The sequence below is a fragment of the Pelecanus crispus genome, chromosome 2, assembly GCF_030463565.1.
Source record: "Pelecanus crispus isolate bPelCri1 chromosome 2, bPelCri1.pri, whole genome shotgun sequence".
In the NCBI taxonomy this organism is placed as follows: domain Eukaryota; kingdom Metazoa; phylum Chordata; class Aves; order Pelecaniformes; family Pelecanidae; genus Pelecanus; species Pelecanus crispus.
The window spans coordinates 27,672,451-27,687,640 of record NC_134644.1 but is presented as its reverse complement, the minus strand read 5'-3'; the positions used below and the strand labels follow the sequence as shown (position 1 = coordinate 27,687,640).

Genomic DNA, 15,190 nt, shown 5'->3' with positions numbered 1-15,190 from the left:
AGAATTTGCCCTATTTGAGCATGGGATTTGGGACTGGGCCTCAGTGATGATATGGAAACTTCTGTACTCTGAACTGTCATCAGACTGTTGCTGGGAACAAGCCAAGAAAACATTTTCCACAATCATACAGGGTTCAACAGAAAAAGTTCAATTTAAGTGCAGACATCCATTTCATGACCCTGTGAAAAACACTTGGCAGAAAAAAGTCCTAAAAGCAGAGTATCCAGATAATTAAAATAAAGAACAAAAATGAAGTAATTTTGACTTAAGCTTTTTAAAGCAGCATGATTTATTTTACAAACCCCATACCAACAAGTTATAAAATTATAATCTAGATGGCAGTTGCTTGTAAAGCCTCCGTATTTTCAAGCCATCATCAAGGTACTAAATAATAGTGTGAGTGCAGCACATAGAATACGGAGGAAACAGCAGGAAAAAAACACAGTATCTAAGTATCTGTCTAACTTAAAACTTTACAGCTAGTAGCAATGAATCTAGAGAGTGTGGTCTAAACTTTCACATAAAGGTTTGAAATAAAAGAGCTTTGATTTCTTTCTGTATTTTTCTACGATTACTGGAAACATTTTTTTCAAAACATTTTGTTACTCTACTTAGAATTTTCAATCTTGCTTCCCTGTTGTGAAAACCTAAATTGAATGAGGAATTACCACACATATCCACATCTTTCTTAAAAGCCTTTACTGCATTTGAAGGAAAAAATGCCCCCCAAGTTCTATTGTTGGTTTACTCCCCATCTCTTTTTATTACATTTTTCTCCGTTATAATTCAGGACTAACAGGTCTAATCTGAAATGTGATTGATTTAGCCCGTATAAACAATCTCACTGATATGATCCCAAACACATCCCCTAGAGGAGAGATGCACAGACTGAAATTCATGGACTAAAAAGCAATCGCATAGAGGACCTGGGTAAATAAACAGTATTAAACAGTGGGATGGGCTGTTCTTACCAGCTTCCTTTTGAACACTAAACAAACACTTCTGAGCAAGAAATGAGTGGTTGAGGGATTACTTAGAAAGAGAATGTAGGAAAGTCACTCTCGAAACTTTGTCCTTCGTTCACGAACTTTGAAGGATGTGCCAGACACTCATACACCAGGCAGGACGGCTGCGAACGCGCACCCCTTGAAAAGGTCCAGAAGACCATGCTCTGCTGTCTTCGCCCTTCAGTTCATTTTGGTCTCCCCAACTTTTCATGCATTTCATGTGCAGAACCCAACCACTCTACATGGCACCTGCAGGACAAGATGTGACCAGCCCAGTGAAAAAAACTGCTGGATGTAAAGGACACTTCAAGCCAGCCAGAAGATATCATAGAGAAGAAAAAAGTCAAATACAACTATATTTTATCTTTTTTTTTTTTTAATTCCAGACCTAAAAACCTTAAACAGATGTTGAAAAGCAAAATAATGGTTCCACCTACCCTATTTAAATGCATTGCCAGTCCCCTTGCCTTGGTGGGATTACACAGAGATAAGGTCAGGACCACACTGAAGTACCTGGCTGAGCGTGGGCTCCATGGCAGGCACTTATCCTCACCACTCTCTTTTTCCATGGACTGCATTGCTGATCTTTTATTTTGCTTGTAAATGTCCTAAGCACTTGACAGAATAAAGAGCCACATCAACCACATCAGGTATGTTACATATAACCCCTCCTGAACCTACTCTGTGCATGTGTGCACATTTAGACGTAAATACACACAGATTTCAGGTTGTTTAGCTTTCCCCTTTTCCCTTTCCCAATGGGTGGTATGTAAGCTTGAGAAATTAAGAATTAAGAAAAAAAGTCATTCCAGCTTAGCACTATAAAGCTGGTTCAAAGGGGCAGATAACATGTCATCACTACAGCCTTGAGTATCTTTAGGGTACTTCTACTTCTCTGTTCATTGCTGCAAAGCAAGGGTGAAGGGGCCTGGCTCGCATCTGGGTTTCTCCACTGCCACTGCACATAGCTGTGGCCAGAGCCGAGCTTCCAGAGAAGCTTCCAGTGGATTTAAACCCAATATTCAGTAGGCTCATACAAGAGAAAACCAGAAAAATTTCCTGAGTGCTGGAAAATATATGTCTGAAATGGGAAAACATGTATGTAAAATTGATTAATTAGAGCACTACAATTCCTTTTTCTACCTTCAATTAAGCCGTGCCACAGGCAACAAAGGAATCATGCAATCTGTTACAGCACTGGGTACCAAAGACTGCAGTGATCAGCAAATACAGGAACAGACTGTTACTAAATTAAATTTTCCCTTTCTCAAAGGGGAAAAAAAAAAATTAGTGGAGGGAAAAACCCTATAACGTAAGAGTTGGCAGCATCTCATTATATAATAAAACATACCTGTCCTTACCTATTTTTACAAAATCTGATTTTCATAAAAAAAGCATGCACTTCAGAACTATTCTGCAATTTTGCCTGGTCTATTAATTTGGCAGTAACTGGACATGCTTCTGTTCAAATCATTGTGTTTATTCCCTTTCACTGTGACACAGTTCCTCGCAACATACATAATACATAAAGCAAAGCTGATTATTGGTTCAGAAATTTGAATACTGCAAATCTTTTGGTCCCATGTATCTGGCTACAGTTTTTACTTCAGGAGACAAAAAAACCCAAACCCTGAATCAACCACAAAGTTTTTGCCAATGCTTACCTAAAACTTAACAACCTACAAGTCCGCCAGGGAATGCAGAAGCATGCGCTGCTCCTCCACCCTTTGCAGTTGCTGGCACATCTGGGAGCCCCACTGCTGGAGCAGAGGGGCACATATCATCACCATACGGAGAAAATAAAAGGTCCAGTCCAGGACCTGGGAGCTGAGCCCAGCTTAACCTTCTCCGGAGGAATGAGATGCTGGAAGACCAGCTCCAGCTAGGGAGGGACCCACATGATTCTAGCCAACCCCTTCTCCCTCCCTACATCCTTCTTCCCAGGGAAGCTGCATAGGCAAATCCCTCCTGCACAGACCTGAGTGTCTTGACAATCCCTGCACGCTCCCAGCCACAACTCCTTCCACTGCCCTATCCAAGACTATGGCAGAGAAGAGGATCTCAAAATTGCTTCCCACTCTGGACTCCAAGAACTGCAGCTAGCATACTGAAATCTGTTCTCCAGCAGATGATAGGAACACATTGGCAAAGCCTCCTGAGATGAGGCAATCAGTTCTGTGTTTGGTTTCATGGAATTTCTCACTTTCTCTTCTTTGAGCACATGCAGATTGTATTTTACTTTAACTACCTCTCTGTTGCTAGTATCTACTGCATCTTCCATTCAGCCACACCACAAGGGGTAAAGCAACATGCCATCAAAAGAGCATTTCTCACTCGATACTCAACACCACGGGTTTTAAGCCATGTGGGGCCCTGTGTTCTTCTTGGACAAGAACCACGTGTGCATGTGGTACTATTATTGGGGGAAAAAATAGATCAAAGAAATCCCCTTTTCCACCTCCAACCAGCCATTGATTGATTGGGTTCAGACTCATCCACAGCAACCACAAATTCCATTCATAAGAAGCGTGATTCTTTGTATTCAGTAACAAAGGAACCTCTCCAGGTGCCCTGTGAGGCTGTCCACAGCACCAACTCCCAGAACACATGCTTTCACAGTTTTAATCTTATCACTCATCTTCCCCTGCACACAAATTATGACATAGCTAAAAACTCCCACATGGCACTGTCCCAATCAACTTGACCTTCAACTGGAGGACTCATCCCAGAAGGAACCAGAATGAGCACAAACCACACGCTTCCACAACATAATAGGCAAAGACTTTTTTTTTTTTCTGGCCTGGCCTGCAGGAACCCAGAATTAGTGAGTACAAGCGAGTGCCAAGAGCATGGCTATTCCTAGGATCTGAGGGTAGATGCATTCAAACCAGGATAGTCCTACAAGGGCAAAAATGTATGCCATGTCAATCTAGGTGCTGATCCCAGACAAGCTTTTAGGAAGGCTGGGAGCGCTGGCTACTTGCATCCAGTTGTGAAAGCGACACAGAACTGAGCAAGTGAAGCATTTTTTTTTTTTGGCCCTGCAACTCATACTTTCCAACTCATAGCTGAGGTATGGTGTAACGCTCACCAGAGGCTGGGATGTTGGGGTTTGGATCCTGCTTTTGACTCTGGGTTACATCCCTGCAGGAACAAAACAAGTTACCTCACAGTGGCCCACGCCACCCCAGGCCACCTCACTGCTGCAATGTCCTAGGACATTGTGGAATTATACAATGGGATCCAACTGCAAAAGCATATGCCTCTGGAGTTTATCCATCTTTGCCACCCACGCACTGCTCCCCATCAAAGGGCTTGGCACTTAACCAGGCAGAAGTGCAAACTGAAAATTGGGGAACAGCTGGGGAGACGGCCTGCGTTCAGCAATGTTGTATCCAGTGCTGGCTGAGCTATACCATTCACCTGGACTGACGGACTTCCTTCATCAAGAGATCTCCATTAGCAGAGCTTCCAAATGTTCATGACGCTTTTTCACCAACCAGAACCACAAGTGGCAACCAGGGTCTCCTGCTGTACTTCCTAGTGCATCCGTGGGCCATGTTTAGACAGCGATATTGTTGAAGGCTAACTCTGAAACTTAGCTAACATCGTATCAGGCCAAGATGTTTTTGTAAGCTGGCAAGTAAAAGACACTTAATCATCCCTAATCAGAAGAACAAACATTCAGTACCCTTTAACCAAAGACATCCTGGAGCAACTAGACCTTGAAGAAGTACTGAGAAACTGATAAAAGGGAACATCCTACCCCAGAAGGTGCCAGAAAAACCGGACGATTGCCAAAAAACAGTAACTGGGTGAAAGGTAATTCCAGCAGGCGGAGATTGCAACCACCAACTCAATTTAGGACCAAAGGATTTGCCCGCCCCCCCCCCAAGAAGCATGTGTGCTAACTTACATAGCAAGCAAGGCTAATTAGAATATAGTTGACCAATAGCAGATAGGATGGCAATTATTAACGAATCATCATACAAAGAATAATTACTAACTCGGTAAGTTTTGTGTATAAATAAGGTGCAGAAAGTCTCGTTCGGTGTGCTAGCTTTGTGGAATTACCACCTAGCACGCATCTCTGCACAGAAATGAAATAAAATCGGTATCTCGACTCAGTGTGTGGATTGGATTGTTGCACACCGGGTAACAAACTCCCTTTGTGAGACAGTATCTGTGCTATCACACCTGTACCCAGAGAAGTAGTCCTGGACATAAATCACAGTTTACTGACTGCATCCAAGAGGCCCACATCATTACTGAATGCTTCAGATAAAACAGAAAATAGTCTGAGGAACTGATTCTAACTGTATTGTTGCCCTCACCTTTTCTTTGTCTTGTGTCACTGAAAGAGGAAAAATATTCTCTAGAGCTATTCAAAGAATGGCTCTGCATGTGCCAAACTGTAGATGGAGACCCACAGCTTATGCCATTTTATGTATGTGCTGGCACTTAAACTATGTTCATCACCTATCAGCCAAGTATCTAATAAGTTTGGGGTATCCTCATGGATCAAAACAACTGACCTCACTGAAGGTCTGCTAGTTCAGAATAGTGAATCAGCAGCTAAAGTCTTGGACTGTCATCTGAACCACAAAAAGCTTACACAGGATCTACTTACTGCATTGCTCCAGCATCATGCGAAACATTTTTATTCAGCATGCTCTAGTTAGTTCCTTCTGTTTTCCATTCATCTTCTTATTTTTTTTTTTGTGTGTGTGTGTGTGGCTGGGAGAAAGCTAAGCTGAAATAAAATGTTCCACATTTCTCTCCAAACAAGGTGCTTTTCCTCCAGGATTTTATCAGTTTCCCCTGGGAAAGGTTGGGTTTCTTCTCAAGAATAAGAGAGGAGTTTCGAATTTCCTTTTCTGCCTTTGAAAATGCCATCACAACATACACCACTGTGCTTATCCCACTGCACACTTTTAACAGTAATACTTGCGACAAAGCATCTGAGCTGACCCACTCCCAAGAAACCCTCCCAAATCCGCCTGAAGAGTAGCTCCTCTCAAACACTGCAGTGCTTCTCCAACCCAAGCCTCCCATCCACAGCAGATTTGGGGGACGCCGACAAAGGAGAAAGAGGGCTCCTAAGGATAGACAAAAAGACAGCAGCAGGCACGGTCAAGAGCGTATCAGAGCATGCTCCACACCCCAGCCTTTCAGCCCTTTAGCTTTCACAGAGCACACAGTCCCCAGGTGCCCCGGCACGGGCAGGGAGCAGAACACCCACCACCCAAGAGCAGCTTCAGGTGTGACAATCTGGCTACCCCACTACTCCCTTCTCCTGAGGGTCTCTGCACCTCACTGTCTCAGACACTTCTGGCACTTTCGGGAGTGCAACACACCACCCATGCCAGTTTGCCCAACCTCAAGTTTACATGGCATATCTTGAAGGCTGCCATATATAAAATGGCAGATTGCAGATACAACAGCATTTCTGGAAATACTTAAAATTATTAGGTTTGCCCTGACTTATTCCTACAGAGAAACTAATGCTCTAGGTTTTTTATGAGGAGTTAAAAACTAGCCACTGAAATCTATCTGAGGGAACATACAGCTCAGGTGGTGCTACCAGGGCTAGTGACCAGGGATCTTCAGCTCTTAAAGAATGTGGAAAATCAAGCAATTGCTGTCTAGATGCACAAGCCTGGCTGCGTGACAGAAAATAATTTTAAGAACCGCACCAAGTAACCTGGAGTCTCCTCATGTAATCTATCAGCGTTCATCTATCAAATTTCATCTTCACAGACTGGAGCTGGAGGTAGGCTTTCACGCTCCCTCTGAGCACAAACAGGGGAAAAAAAAAATCTCCCAGAAAGTCAAAGCCCAGAGCGAAGCGAGCCGAAACACAGAGCAGCTTTCAGAGCACCCCAACGCCTGGCTGGGAGATGTCACATTCACTAGTAGGGATACACGGGCAGGGGGACAGATTTAATTGCACATTTCCAAGCAAACGTGACCTAAAGAGATCTAAGCAAAGTTACACTTTCTGAAAAGTCATGGCAAAACCTACGTAAACCCCAGACATTTGCTCAGTTATAAACTACTTATTAAGACACAATTTTAGTTGTCAGAATTGTGTAACCGTATTGCCTAACCCAATCAGGTGTGACAATGATAAAGCAATATAGTAGCTAGACCTGAACCACAAAAATATTCCTTAGGCCCAGTTCTCCTCCTAGAAGCAGCTCATTGAGAAGTCTAACTAGATGTACTGGCAATTTGTTCTAACGTGAATATGGGGTAGGAAAAAAATCCAATGTTTGGACACAGCAACTGCAATCTCAGATGTATGCACTGCTCTGACACTGAGTAACAAGAGCATAGCTCATAAAATTCCTTTTCTGTGTTTTTGCTACAAAATGAAGCATTTGTACATTAGTGACATTGCTGAAGCTCATTTTTTTACTCTCCTAAACCAATTTAAAAGCAACTCTTGGTAGGGCACTAGTGAATGTATTGGATGGTTCCTCTTATTACAGTGGTATATCCCAGCTGCCTCTTCCAATAACAACAAAAATCAATTATGATAATTTCCTCTCTGTTAAATTACCACCAAAAATTCTTGGCAGTAGTAAAAGATATTGTTATGTTTACCTACACCAGCAAGAGAACTAGCCCCTAAATGTTTCTATAATGTTGCTGTCAGACAGAAGATGACAAAGGTCATTGCAAATACCCCAGAATCTGGGAATACATTTTGCTTCCCTAAGACCAAAGGGCACTCAGTGCAAAATCTGTGAGCCTTACTAACTTCACATTTTTTAACTGTCTCCCTTCATTAAACTTCTACCTCGGGTGCATGATAAATAAGGTTTTAAAATTACAGATGCAAGTCATGTATTTTGCAGATTCAGCTGTGTCTTTTCTCCCTCCAAGTTTAGTGAGAAACTAACCTTTAAGTGATTTATTTGTAATACCAGCAACCTACTCCTTTGCTGTTCTGTTACTGGTTTTTATCATTTGCTACCAAGATAAATAAACCAACTCAATCAGAGGCGCTCCAGTAGCAACGGTGGTCACCCTTCAGTATTTTACAGAAGGTCAAAAAGAGCCATATTCTTTTGAAAGAGAATTTACAGCCATTTTACCAGAAAGTTAATGTCAATATTTAATTCAGATCCTGCATGCTCTAATATGAAGGGGGTTTAGTTCTTGTACATATATTAATACTACACATATTAATAAACAGAAACTCATGACATACAAGCCAAGAGTGGCAAATAAGGTAGCAGTGTCCTTGGTGGAGTCTCACCGTCACAGGGGAAATCCCTCTTACACTACAGAGGTGTAACACAGCGTAACCAGACCAAGTCACCACTGGATATAAAATGAAATCTCGTTTATATTACACACAACTCCAGCAAAATAGACGCTAACCCTTTTCAAACCTGTTTTGCAAAACTTCTTACTACTACTGCCAAAGGAAAAGAAAAATGGACAGCATGTACATATCCTGTATGTATATGCATACTGTTATGCATACACACACACAGAGTAGGTTAAATCTTTTTCCTTCAAGCCAGTTACACTATGCTTACTGCAGCAAGCTGTGAGATACCACTGCGCTGCAAGCATTGTTCAATGAGTTAAGGAAAAGTTACGTTTTCGATTTCCAAGAGGAAGGGTGGTGACCTATAAAGTTGTAAAGGAAACAACTCTCAAGCTTATTTCAATACCCTTGCTAAAAACAGTTCTGTGGAATTACAGGAGTCTCTTCCTCATCCTGCTCAGAACAATTGGAAAATTACAGACCATTTAAAATACATGAATTTAACAGATTAAAAAATAAAATCAATGGAAACAAAAAAACCAACAGTTCTTGCTCATGGAATTGCATTGCTCATTTCTCTGATTTCTCTGGTAGTTGCATCTGGATTTAGCTAGAGGAAAGAGTGCCCCAAATGACGTAACAGGTACACTTAAAATGTGTTACAGATCCTGAGCGGTGATTCTCTCCCCAAAACTTTACTCTTCAGTTTACCCTGAAGTCATTGGGGACAGGTTTAACTTAAGCCAAAATAAACATTGATTGCTAGAAGCTTTGGGGTGAATAACATCAGATTGGATTTGACATAAACTGGTGATTTTTTTTTTCTGTATGATCAGATAAAATCTAAAATAAATGCTATATAAGCATTTTGTAAAATACAGGACAATGGTAAAATTGGGTTTATGTTGCTTGCTGTAATTTCTTCTACAATATATTCATCACAGAGATTTACATGATAAATGTAGCATCACATTCCCTCTTAGCCCACGATGCAATTATGTGCATTAAACCCGGCAAGGCAGGGCATACTGTTACTTGCACTTCAACAGGCATGAGGAGAATAAAAAAAAGGAGGGAAAAAAATGTATTTGTAAAAAAATTCATTGTGCCACACGGCACAGCAGCAAGCACTGCACCAGCAAACACTAATACAGCCACTTTCCTCCCCCCCATCCCTTTTCATCTGATCCCTCAGTAAATACACAGCTGCCAACACCTGGGATACAAAACAGTGTGTGTCTTAACCTGTTGCTGACAAAGCAGGACTTTTAAAGTCTTCCAGATCCAGATCCAGACTTTCACAAGTCTGGCCTTGTCCTCTATATTTCAGGACATTGATTTTTCACTCATACAGTTGGAGCAGTGTGTCAGGGAACAAGTTCATTGGGCAGACGACTCTGCAGACACACAGAGCAAAGGCTCGCTCCAGATGGGATCAGCACATATGGGACACTATGGTATTAGCTACCAAATCCTGCGCTATTAATCCAGGTGAGAGAGGAGGATTCATTTCCAACTTCTTCTACTGATTCCTTCTCTGGCAGCTTATTTCTGCTTTGCTGAAAGTCCAGGAATTTAGACTAATGAAACCAATTTCTTAGGAAACAGACAGGTCGTGCATCTCTTTTCCTTATCGCTTGGGTTTCTTTTTTATAACACAGAAGATGAACACACAACTGCTAAAGCTCAATGACAACAGGCCTCATCTTAGTGACATAAAACTTGATTAATTAAATGGCCTTCGGAATATTGTTTTATTAATACTGGAAGTATGAAAGCTAATTCCTAAAAAAAACCTGAAGTAAAAATCACGTGAATCAAAAGTAGCTAATTCCTAAAAAAAACCTGAAGGAAAGTAAGAATCACGTGAATCAAAAGCAGCTCAACTATCTTTTGCTTACAGCAAACGGGGAAAGAGGTGAAATTTGGAAAACGTTAAGTTTATCCATGAAAATATAAGCTTCCTCGAGTAATTTTAAAACGCATCTATTAAAGACATGACGGCACAGCTCCGAAGTCACATAAGGAGTTAGTATCTGGCAACCCAGTGCATGCTATTTTGAAAAAGCTACAGCGAAGCACTGCAGCACCAGCTAGGATTTGTAAACTTATCTACAGGTAAATGAGGGACGAGTCCTTAGAGGGATGAGTCCCTACGCTTCGTACCACCACCCCTGAACGCACGTGCTGCTTGCTGATGGGCGGCCGGCGGGATGAGGCCGTAGGCTCCGCGTAGCGGGTACCAAACCCGAGCACGGCTCTCGCCAGGCCCTAATTCGAAGGGGGCCCCCTCTCCCGCGCAGCTGGCCCCTGCCTGCTGCACACCAGGGCGTTCTACCTCCAAACCATCCAATTCTCTGACTTTGACTGGCGTGCTGGGCCGCGCCACAGCCTTCTACAGCGGACAGTGTCCTCACTGTTGGGAATATACGGAGTTGACCAACGCTGCCATTCCTTGCAGACGGTCATTTCAATTTACACGTCACCGGCGATGCCTGCTTTCTTCCTTGATTTATGATTCAGTTTTACAGAAACCCCCCATTCCTCCCCTTCTGGAAAGAGCGCAATGGCAGGCCCTGTCCCGCCTTTTCTTGCGCTCTGCACCCACCAGCAGGCCCCAGCCCTCCATTTCGCAGGCGCTGGGAGGGAGCCCCGGGCTGCAGCGGGTCCCGCTGCAGCAGCCCCGACTGCGGCTGCCTTGTGCTCATTCCACGTGGTGTACGCAGGGGCCACATGGCTTCGTTTCTGGCACCGGCGGCGGCGGCGGCGGCGGCGGGGGGGAAGTTTGCTTATTCAAACACACCCCGAGCCGCTCCGGGCGGCTCGGCGGCCTTGCCCCCCCTCGCCCTCCCCGCACGGGGCGGCGCGGCCGGGCGTCCCCCCGCCGTCCCGCCGCGCTGCCGGGCCCGCCCGCCGCGGGGAAGCTCCGCCGCCCCCCGTACCTTCCTGAGGGCCGCCCGCAAGTCGCGGTGCTGCAGCGTCTCACCGAGGCGCCCTCCGTCCCGCGGCCCCGAGCTGCCGCCGCGCCCCGGGGCCGCGCCGCCGCGCAGCGCCGAGGCCAAGCGCGCCCAGCGCCCGCCGCCGCCCAGCGCCATGGCCGCCATCGCCGGCCCCGCGCCGCTCCGCCCCGCCGAGGGCAAAGGGCCGCGGCCGGCTTCAGCCGCCGGTGCGGGTCGCCGCCGAGGCCCCTGCCCCGTCCCGCCCCGCCCCGTCCCTCCTCCAGCTCCTCTCCCCCGCAGCAAGGCACGGCAGGCGCTCGGGTGACAGGCAGGTTTGCTTTAATGCCAACGAACAGCCATGAAGCAACCGGTAAACGGGGGGGCGACAGCGGGCGCCGCGAAGCGAAGGGAGCCGGCCCGGCGCGGGAGGAGGGGCGGCCCCGCCGGGCAGCGGGGGACAGCCGACCCTGTCGAGCCACCGACGCGGGTCTCGGCTGCTTTCGGGTTGGTTTCTTTATTTTTGTAAGAAGAAAAATAAAAATACAAAAGAGAAATCCGCTCCTGTACTCGTTCAACACGGATCGGCGGCGGGGGGGACACGCTAGTGACTCCCTACGGGTACAACGAGAGTGTCTGCTCCGGGGGCAGGCGCTGGCTTCGTTCTGCTACGCGATGACACAGCCTCCCTTCTCCTTGAAGGGGTTCTTGTCCTCGGGAACCCCCTTCACCAGCGGGTCCTCGCCCGACCGCTCCTCGATGTAGTTCTTGATCTCTTCGGAGCACTTGGACACCTGGAGTGGAAGAACGGAGAAGTGGCTGCGTTACGGCCGGAGCTCACCGTGCGCATCAGAACGGCAAACCAGTGAATTCGCATCCTCCTTTCTCTTATTTACCTTCCCATCAAATATAAAAAGGTCTGGCCACAGAGCCAGCACTAAGCATGTGCAGACTCGGCTTCCTTCCACTTTTTCCCAGCCCGATATTCACAGAACATGTGAGCATCTCTAGGAATGTATATGCCACTTGGAACAGCAGTTGCTGCACAGTTAAACTCGCTTTTTTTTTTTTTTTAAATTAGCCAATATAGTTTTATTAAGCGGCGGATCACACTCTCCCTCGGCATCAGCATGACTTACGGTCAATGGGTTCAGGATCAGTAACTTTCAATTCAATCTCAAAGTATTTATGACTTTACGTGTTTTTCCCAAACAAAACATTCAGTAATGATTTTTCAGTGGTCATACAATTTCTCACCTTGCAGTTGTCTAACAGCAACCATGCATCTTGAATGGGAGTAAAGACCTGACTAGGAAAGACAATTTACTTACAGGTTACCTGGGGTTATTTCGAGCAACGGTTAATAAACCAGCCTGTTGTGTTATGAGGGACATGCGTGACACTTTGCGTGACATTCATAGCAAACTAGCACTGATGTAGGTAAGCCTGCACAGAACCTGCCTGTGAAGAAGAAATGGGTTTAGTCTGTGGTCACATGCAGCACATGCAGTTAACAGTGTCTGCGGAGCCTGAGGGTGCACAAGCAGCTCCAGAGGTTCCTTGTCCACACACATCTCTCCTTTCCCTTCCCTGTGTCAGCAGAAACTGTCCTTAGGGTGCTCAAATACCTGACATGTCTGAGGACACGCTCCTGGCTCTCTCCCCACCTCCTCCCTTCCTACCCGCAATCCCTGCGGAGGCACAGCAGTGCAGAGTCAGCAGCAGGAACCAGCTGTTGGCCAGGCCACTAGATGACTGGTATTTCTAATTTAAGGCCTCTTGTCCTCTTTGTTAATTATATTTTACTCCATAGGTAAAATTCTGACAAGAGAACCAATGAATTTACCTGCTGTATCACAGACCAACAGAGCACAGCCTGTGAAAAATTAAGCTTTAAGCCATCAGAAAGAACTCAGAGTTAATTCCCAATTAAACAATACATAAAATAAGGTCTAACTACCTCTAGCTACCTTACAGCAAAGATGAATTTGGACCTACATATCCCATTGCACGTGCCTTGCTCTTCTGTGCCTCGCAAACCCCGTTCATTCAAATTTGGGCACCTTATGCCATAAGTAAAGTTGTGCTCCAAAGTATATGCAGGACCAGGGTTTGTTTTAATTCAGTCAGTGCTATCAGGATCTTTTTCACATACACGGAAAAAAAAGTGCGCTTAAATACAGAGTCAGACATTGTTATTCATTCAAAAACATTATTCAAAAGGATATTTCCTCTTTGTGCTGTAAAGGTATAGGAAGGGGTGAAGAAAACTTTGGCTAAACGTTTTTAATTTTGGTGACAACAGAAGTGTGGCTTCTGCATTTCCCTGTCCCTTTAACACCCATACAGGTACCAGGGGACTCTGACAACTACAACACAGATTTCATTCTCACACTGAAACTTTGTTACAATGCACAGTAGTAAAATTGAGGATGTTGTCTGTGCTTTACTACAGGTGATTTGAAAATTCCCATTGCCTGAAAGTGATCAGGCTTTTGGTTTATTCCAAAAATTTAGGCAAGAATTTTAAATTATTAGTAGTATTAAAATCAAAATCTGTACATCCTACAGAGTGTATTTCAGTTGCTTGGGAACTCTCTGAGGGATGATACAGATATCTATAGGACTTGGATGTGGAGCCCTCAATACTACTGGAGCTTTAGACTATACCATAACCTCTACAATCACTGATACCTAACTGACAGCTAAAACATAACTGTGGCTTTCTTATTTTCTGGGCTAAACACATAGACCTGCAGTGTAATTAGCGTGACTAATGCCACCGATTCCCACATACAAATGTATTTTTAGTCTTAACTAGAAGCGGTTATTTAGATGTAGTTTGCTTCTGCTGGCACACAGAATAAAAAAAAAAAAAAATATTAGTTTTATCGTGGAGCAAGATCAGTTCTGCATGTCTTTCATCTATAGAAAATGTGCAAAAATGCAATAATTTCACTGGAAGCGACTTGACCCGTGGAAAGGAATACCCGGTGTAAATGGCTAGAAGTACAACGTTTCTGTCGGGCGAGGCTGGACGGACGACGGCTCCGCGCCCGCTGCCCTGCGGCTCCTGCCCTCTGCCCGGGCACAGCACAGCGGGCGGAGCGGGGAGCGGGGCGGGGGGAGAGGGCGGCCGCGGCCGCACGGCTTCTCCCGCAGCCCGGCCGGGTGCGCTGCGGTCCCGGGCGGGGCGGGACGGGGCGGGACGGGACGGGGAGCGGGGCCGCAGCAAGGCTCCCCGCCGGCCCGCCACCCCCGCACCTGGCACCGGCACATCCCAGCGCGTTTTACAGAGGAGGGGAGCGGAGCTCGACGCGCTCCTCCCTCGCCAGGCAAGGCTGCCTTGTGCTGGCACTGGGCTCCAGGGACCCGCAAGGGAGGGGAAGCCAAGGGGTGCCCAGTGCAACGGGAACGCCCGCAGCCGGCGGGCCCGTGCCGGCCCCTCGGGGCGCCTTATCCCGCGGGGGGCTGCGCCCCTTCCCCCGCCGCTCGGCAGCCACCCCCGTGAAGGGCCGCCGCTGGTGCACGGTGCGAGCGGTGCTGCGCCGCCAGCGCCGTCACCGGCCCCTGCCCCAGAGCGGGTGGCTGGACCCGTCGGTGCGAACTGCGGTCGTCCCGAAACAGCCGGGGCTCTCCCGGGGAGCCGCTCCCGAAGCCCCCCGCGGCCCCTGCCTTCGCGGGCCCTCCCGCTCCGCGCTGGGCGGCCGCGCCCGGCCCCGCCGCCCGCCCGCCGTGCCCCCGGGCGCCGCCTGAGCCCCGCACCCCCGCCCGGGGAGTCACGGGCTTCTCCCCGCTCCGGCCCCGGCCCCGCCGCCCGCCCCGGCGGCCGGGCAGCCTCGGTCCCCTTCTCCGCGGCCACTCACCGGCTGTCTCTCCAGCTTCACTTCTTTCCGGAGCTGCTCCACTTCCATTTTCAGTTTGTCCTTCTCGCTCAGGTCCTCGATGTTGATGGCAGGCAT

At 46.7% G+C, this 15,190-nt stretch overlaps 2 protein-coding genes across 2 annotated transcripts in view; both read right to left on the bottom strand.

Moving 5' to 3' along the window:
- Positions 1–11,387, bottom strand: part of LOC104036529 (putative acyl-CoA dehydrogenase 6) — a 92,251-nt gene extending 80,864 nt beyond the window's left edge. Inside the window, exon 1 of the mRNA XM_075728199.1 lies at positions 11,235–11,387. Within this exon, the coding sequence (XP_075584314.1) occupies positions 11,235–11,387 (153 nt within the window). The remainder of the gene's footprint in view (positions 1–11,234) is intronic.
- A 509-nt stretch (positions 11,388–11,896) lies between these two features.
- On the bottom strand, positions 11,897–15,190 carry LOC142593025 (guanine nucleotide-binding protein G(I)/G(S)/G(O) subunit gamma-11). Its single transcript, XM_075706268.1, has 2 exons — positions 15,095–15,190; positions 11,897–12,022 (listed from the first exon to the last, which is right to left on the bottom strand). The coding sequence occupies exons 1-2, from the start codon at positions 15,188–15,190 to the stop codon at positions 11,897–11,899; spliced, it is 222 nt and encodes a 73-aa protein (XP_075562383.1).

Coding starts and splice junctions, on each gene's coding strand:
- LOC142593025 (XM_075706268.1), bottom strand. CDS start 15,190: ATGCCTGCCATCAACATCGAGGACCTGAGCGAGAAGGACAAACTGAAA. Junction 12,023..15,094: donor TGAAGCTGGAGAGACAGCCG/GTGAGTGGCCGC, acceptor CTTCCACTCCAG/GTGTCCAAGTGCTCCGAAGA.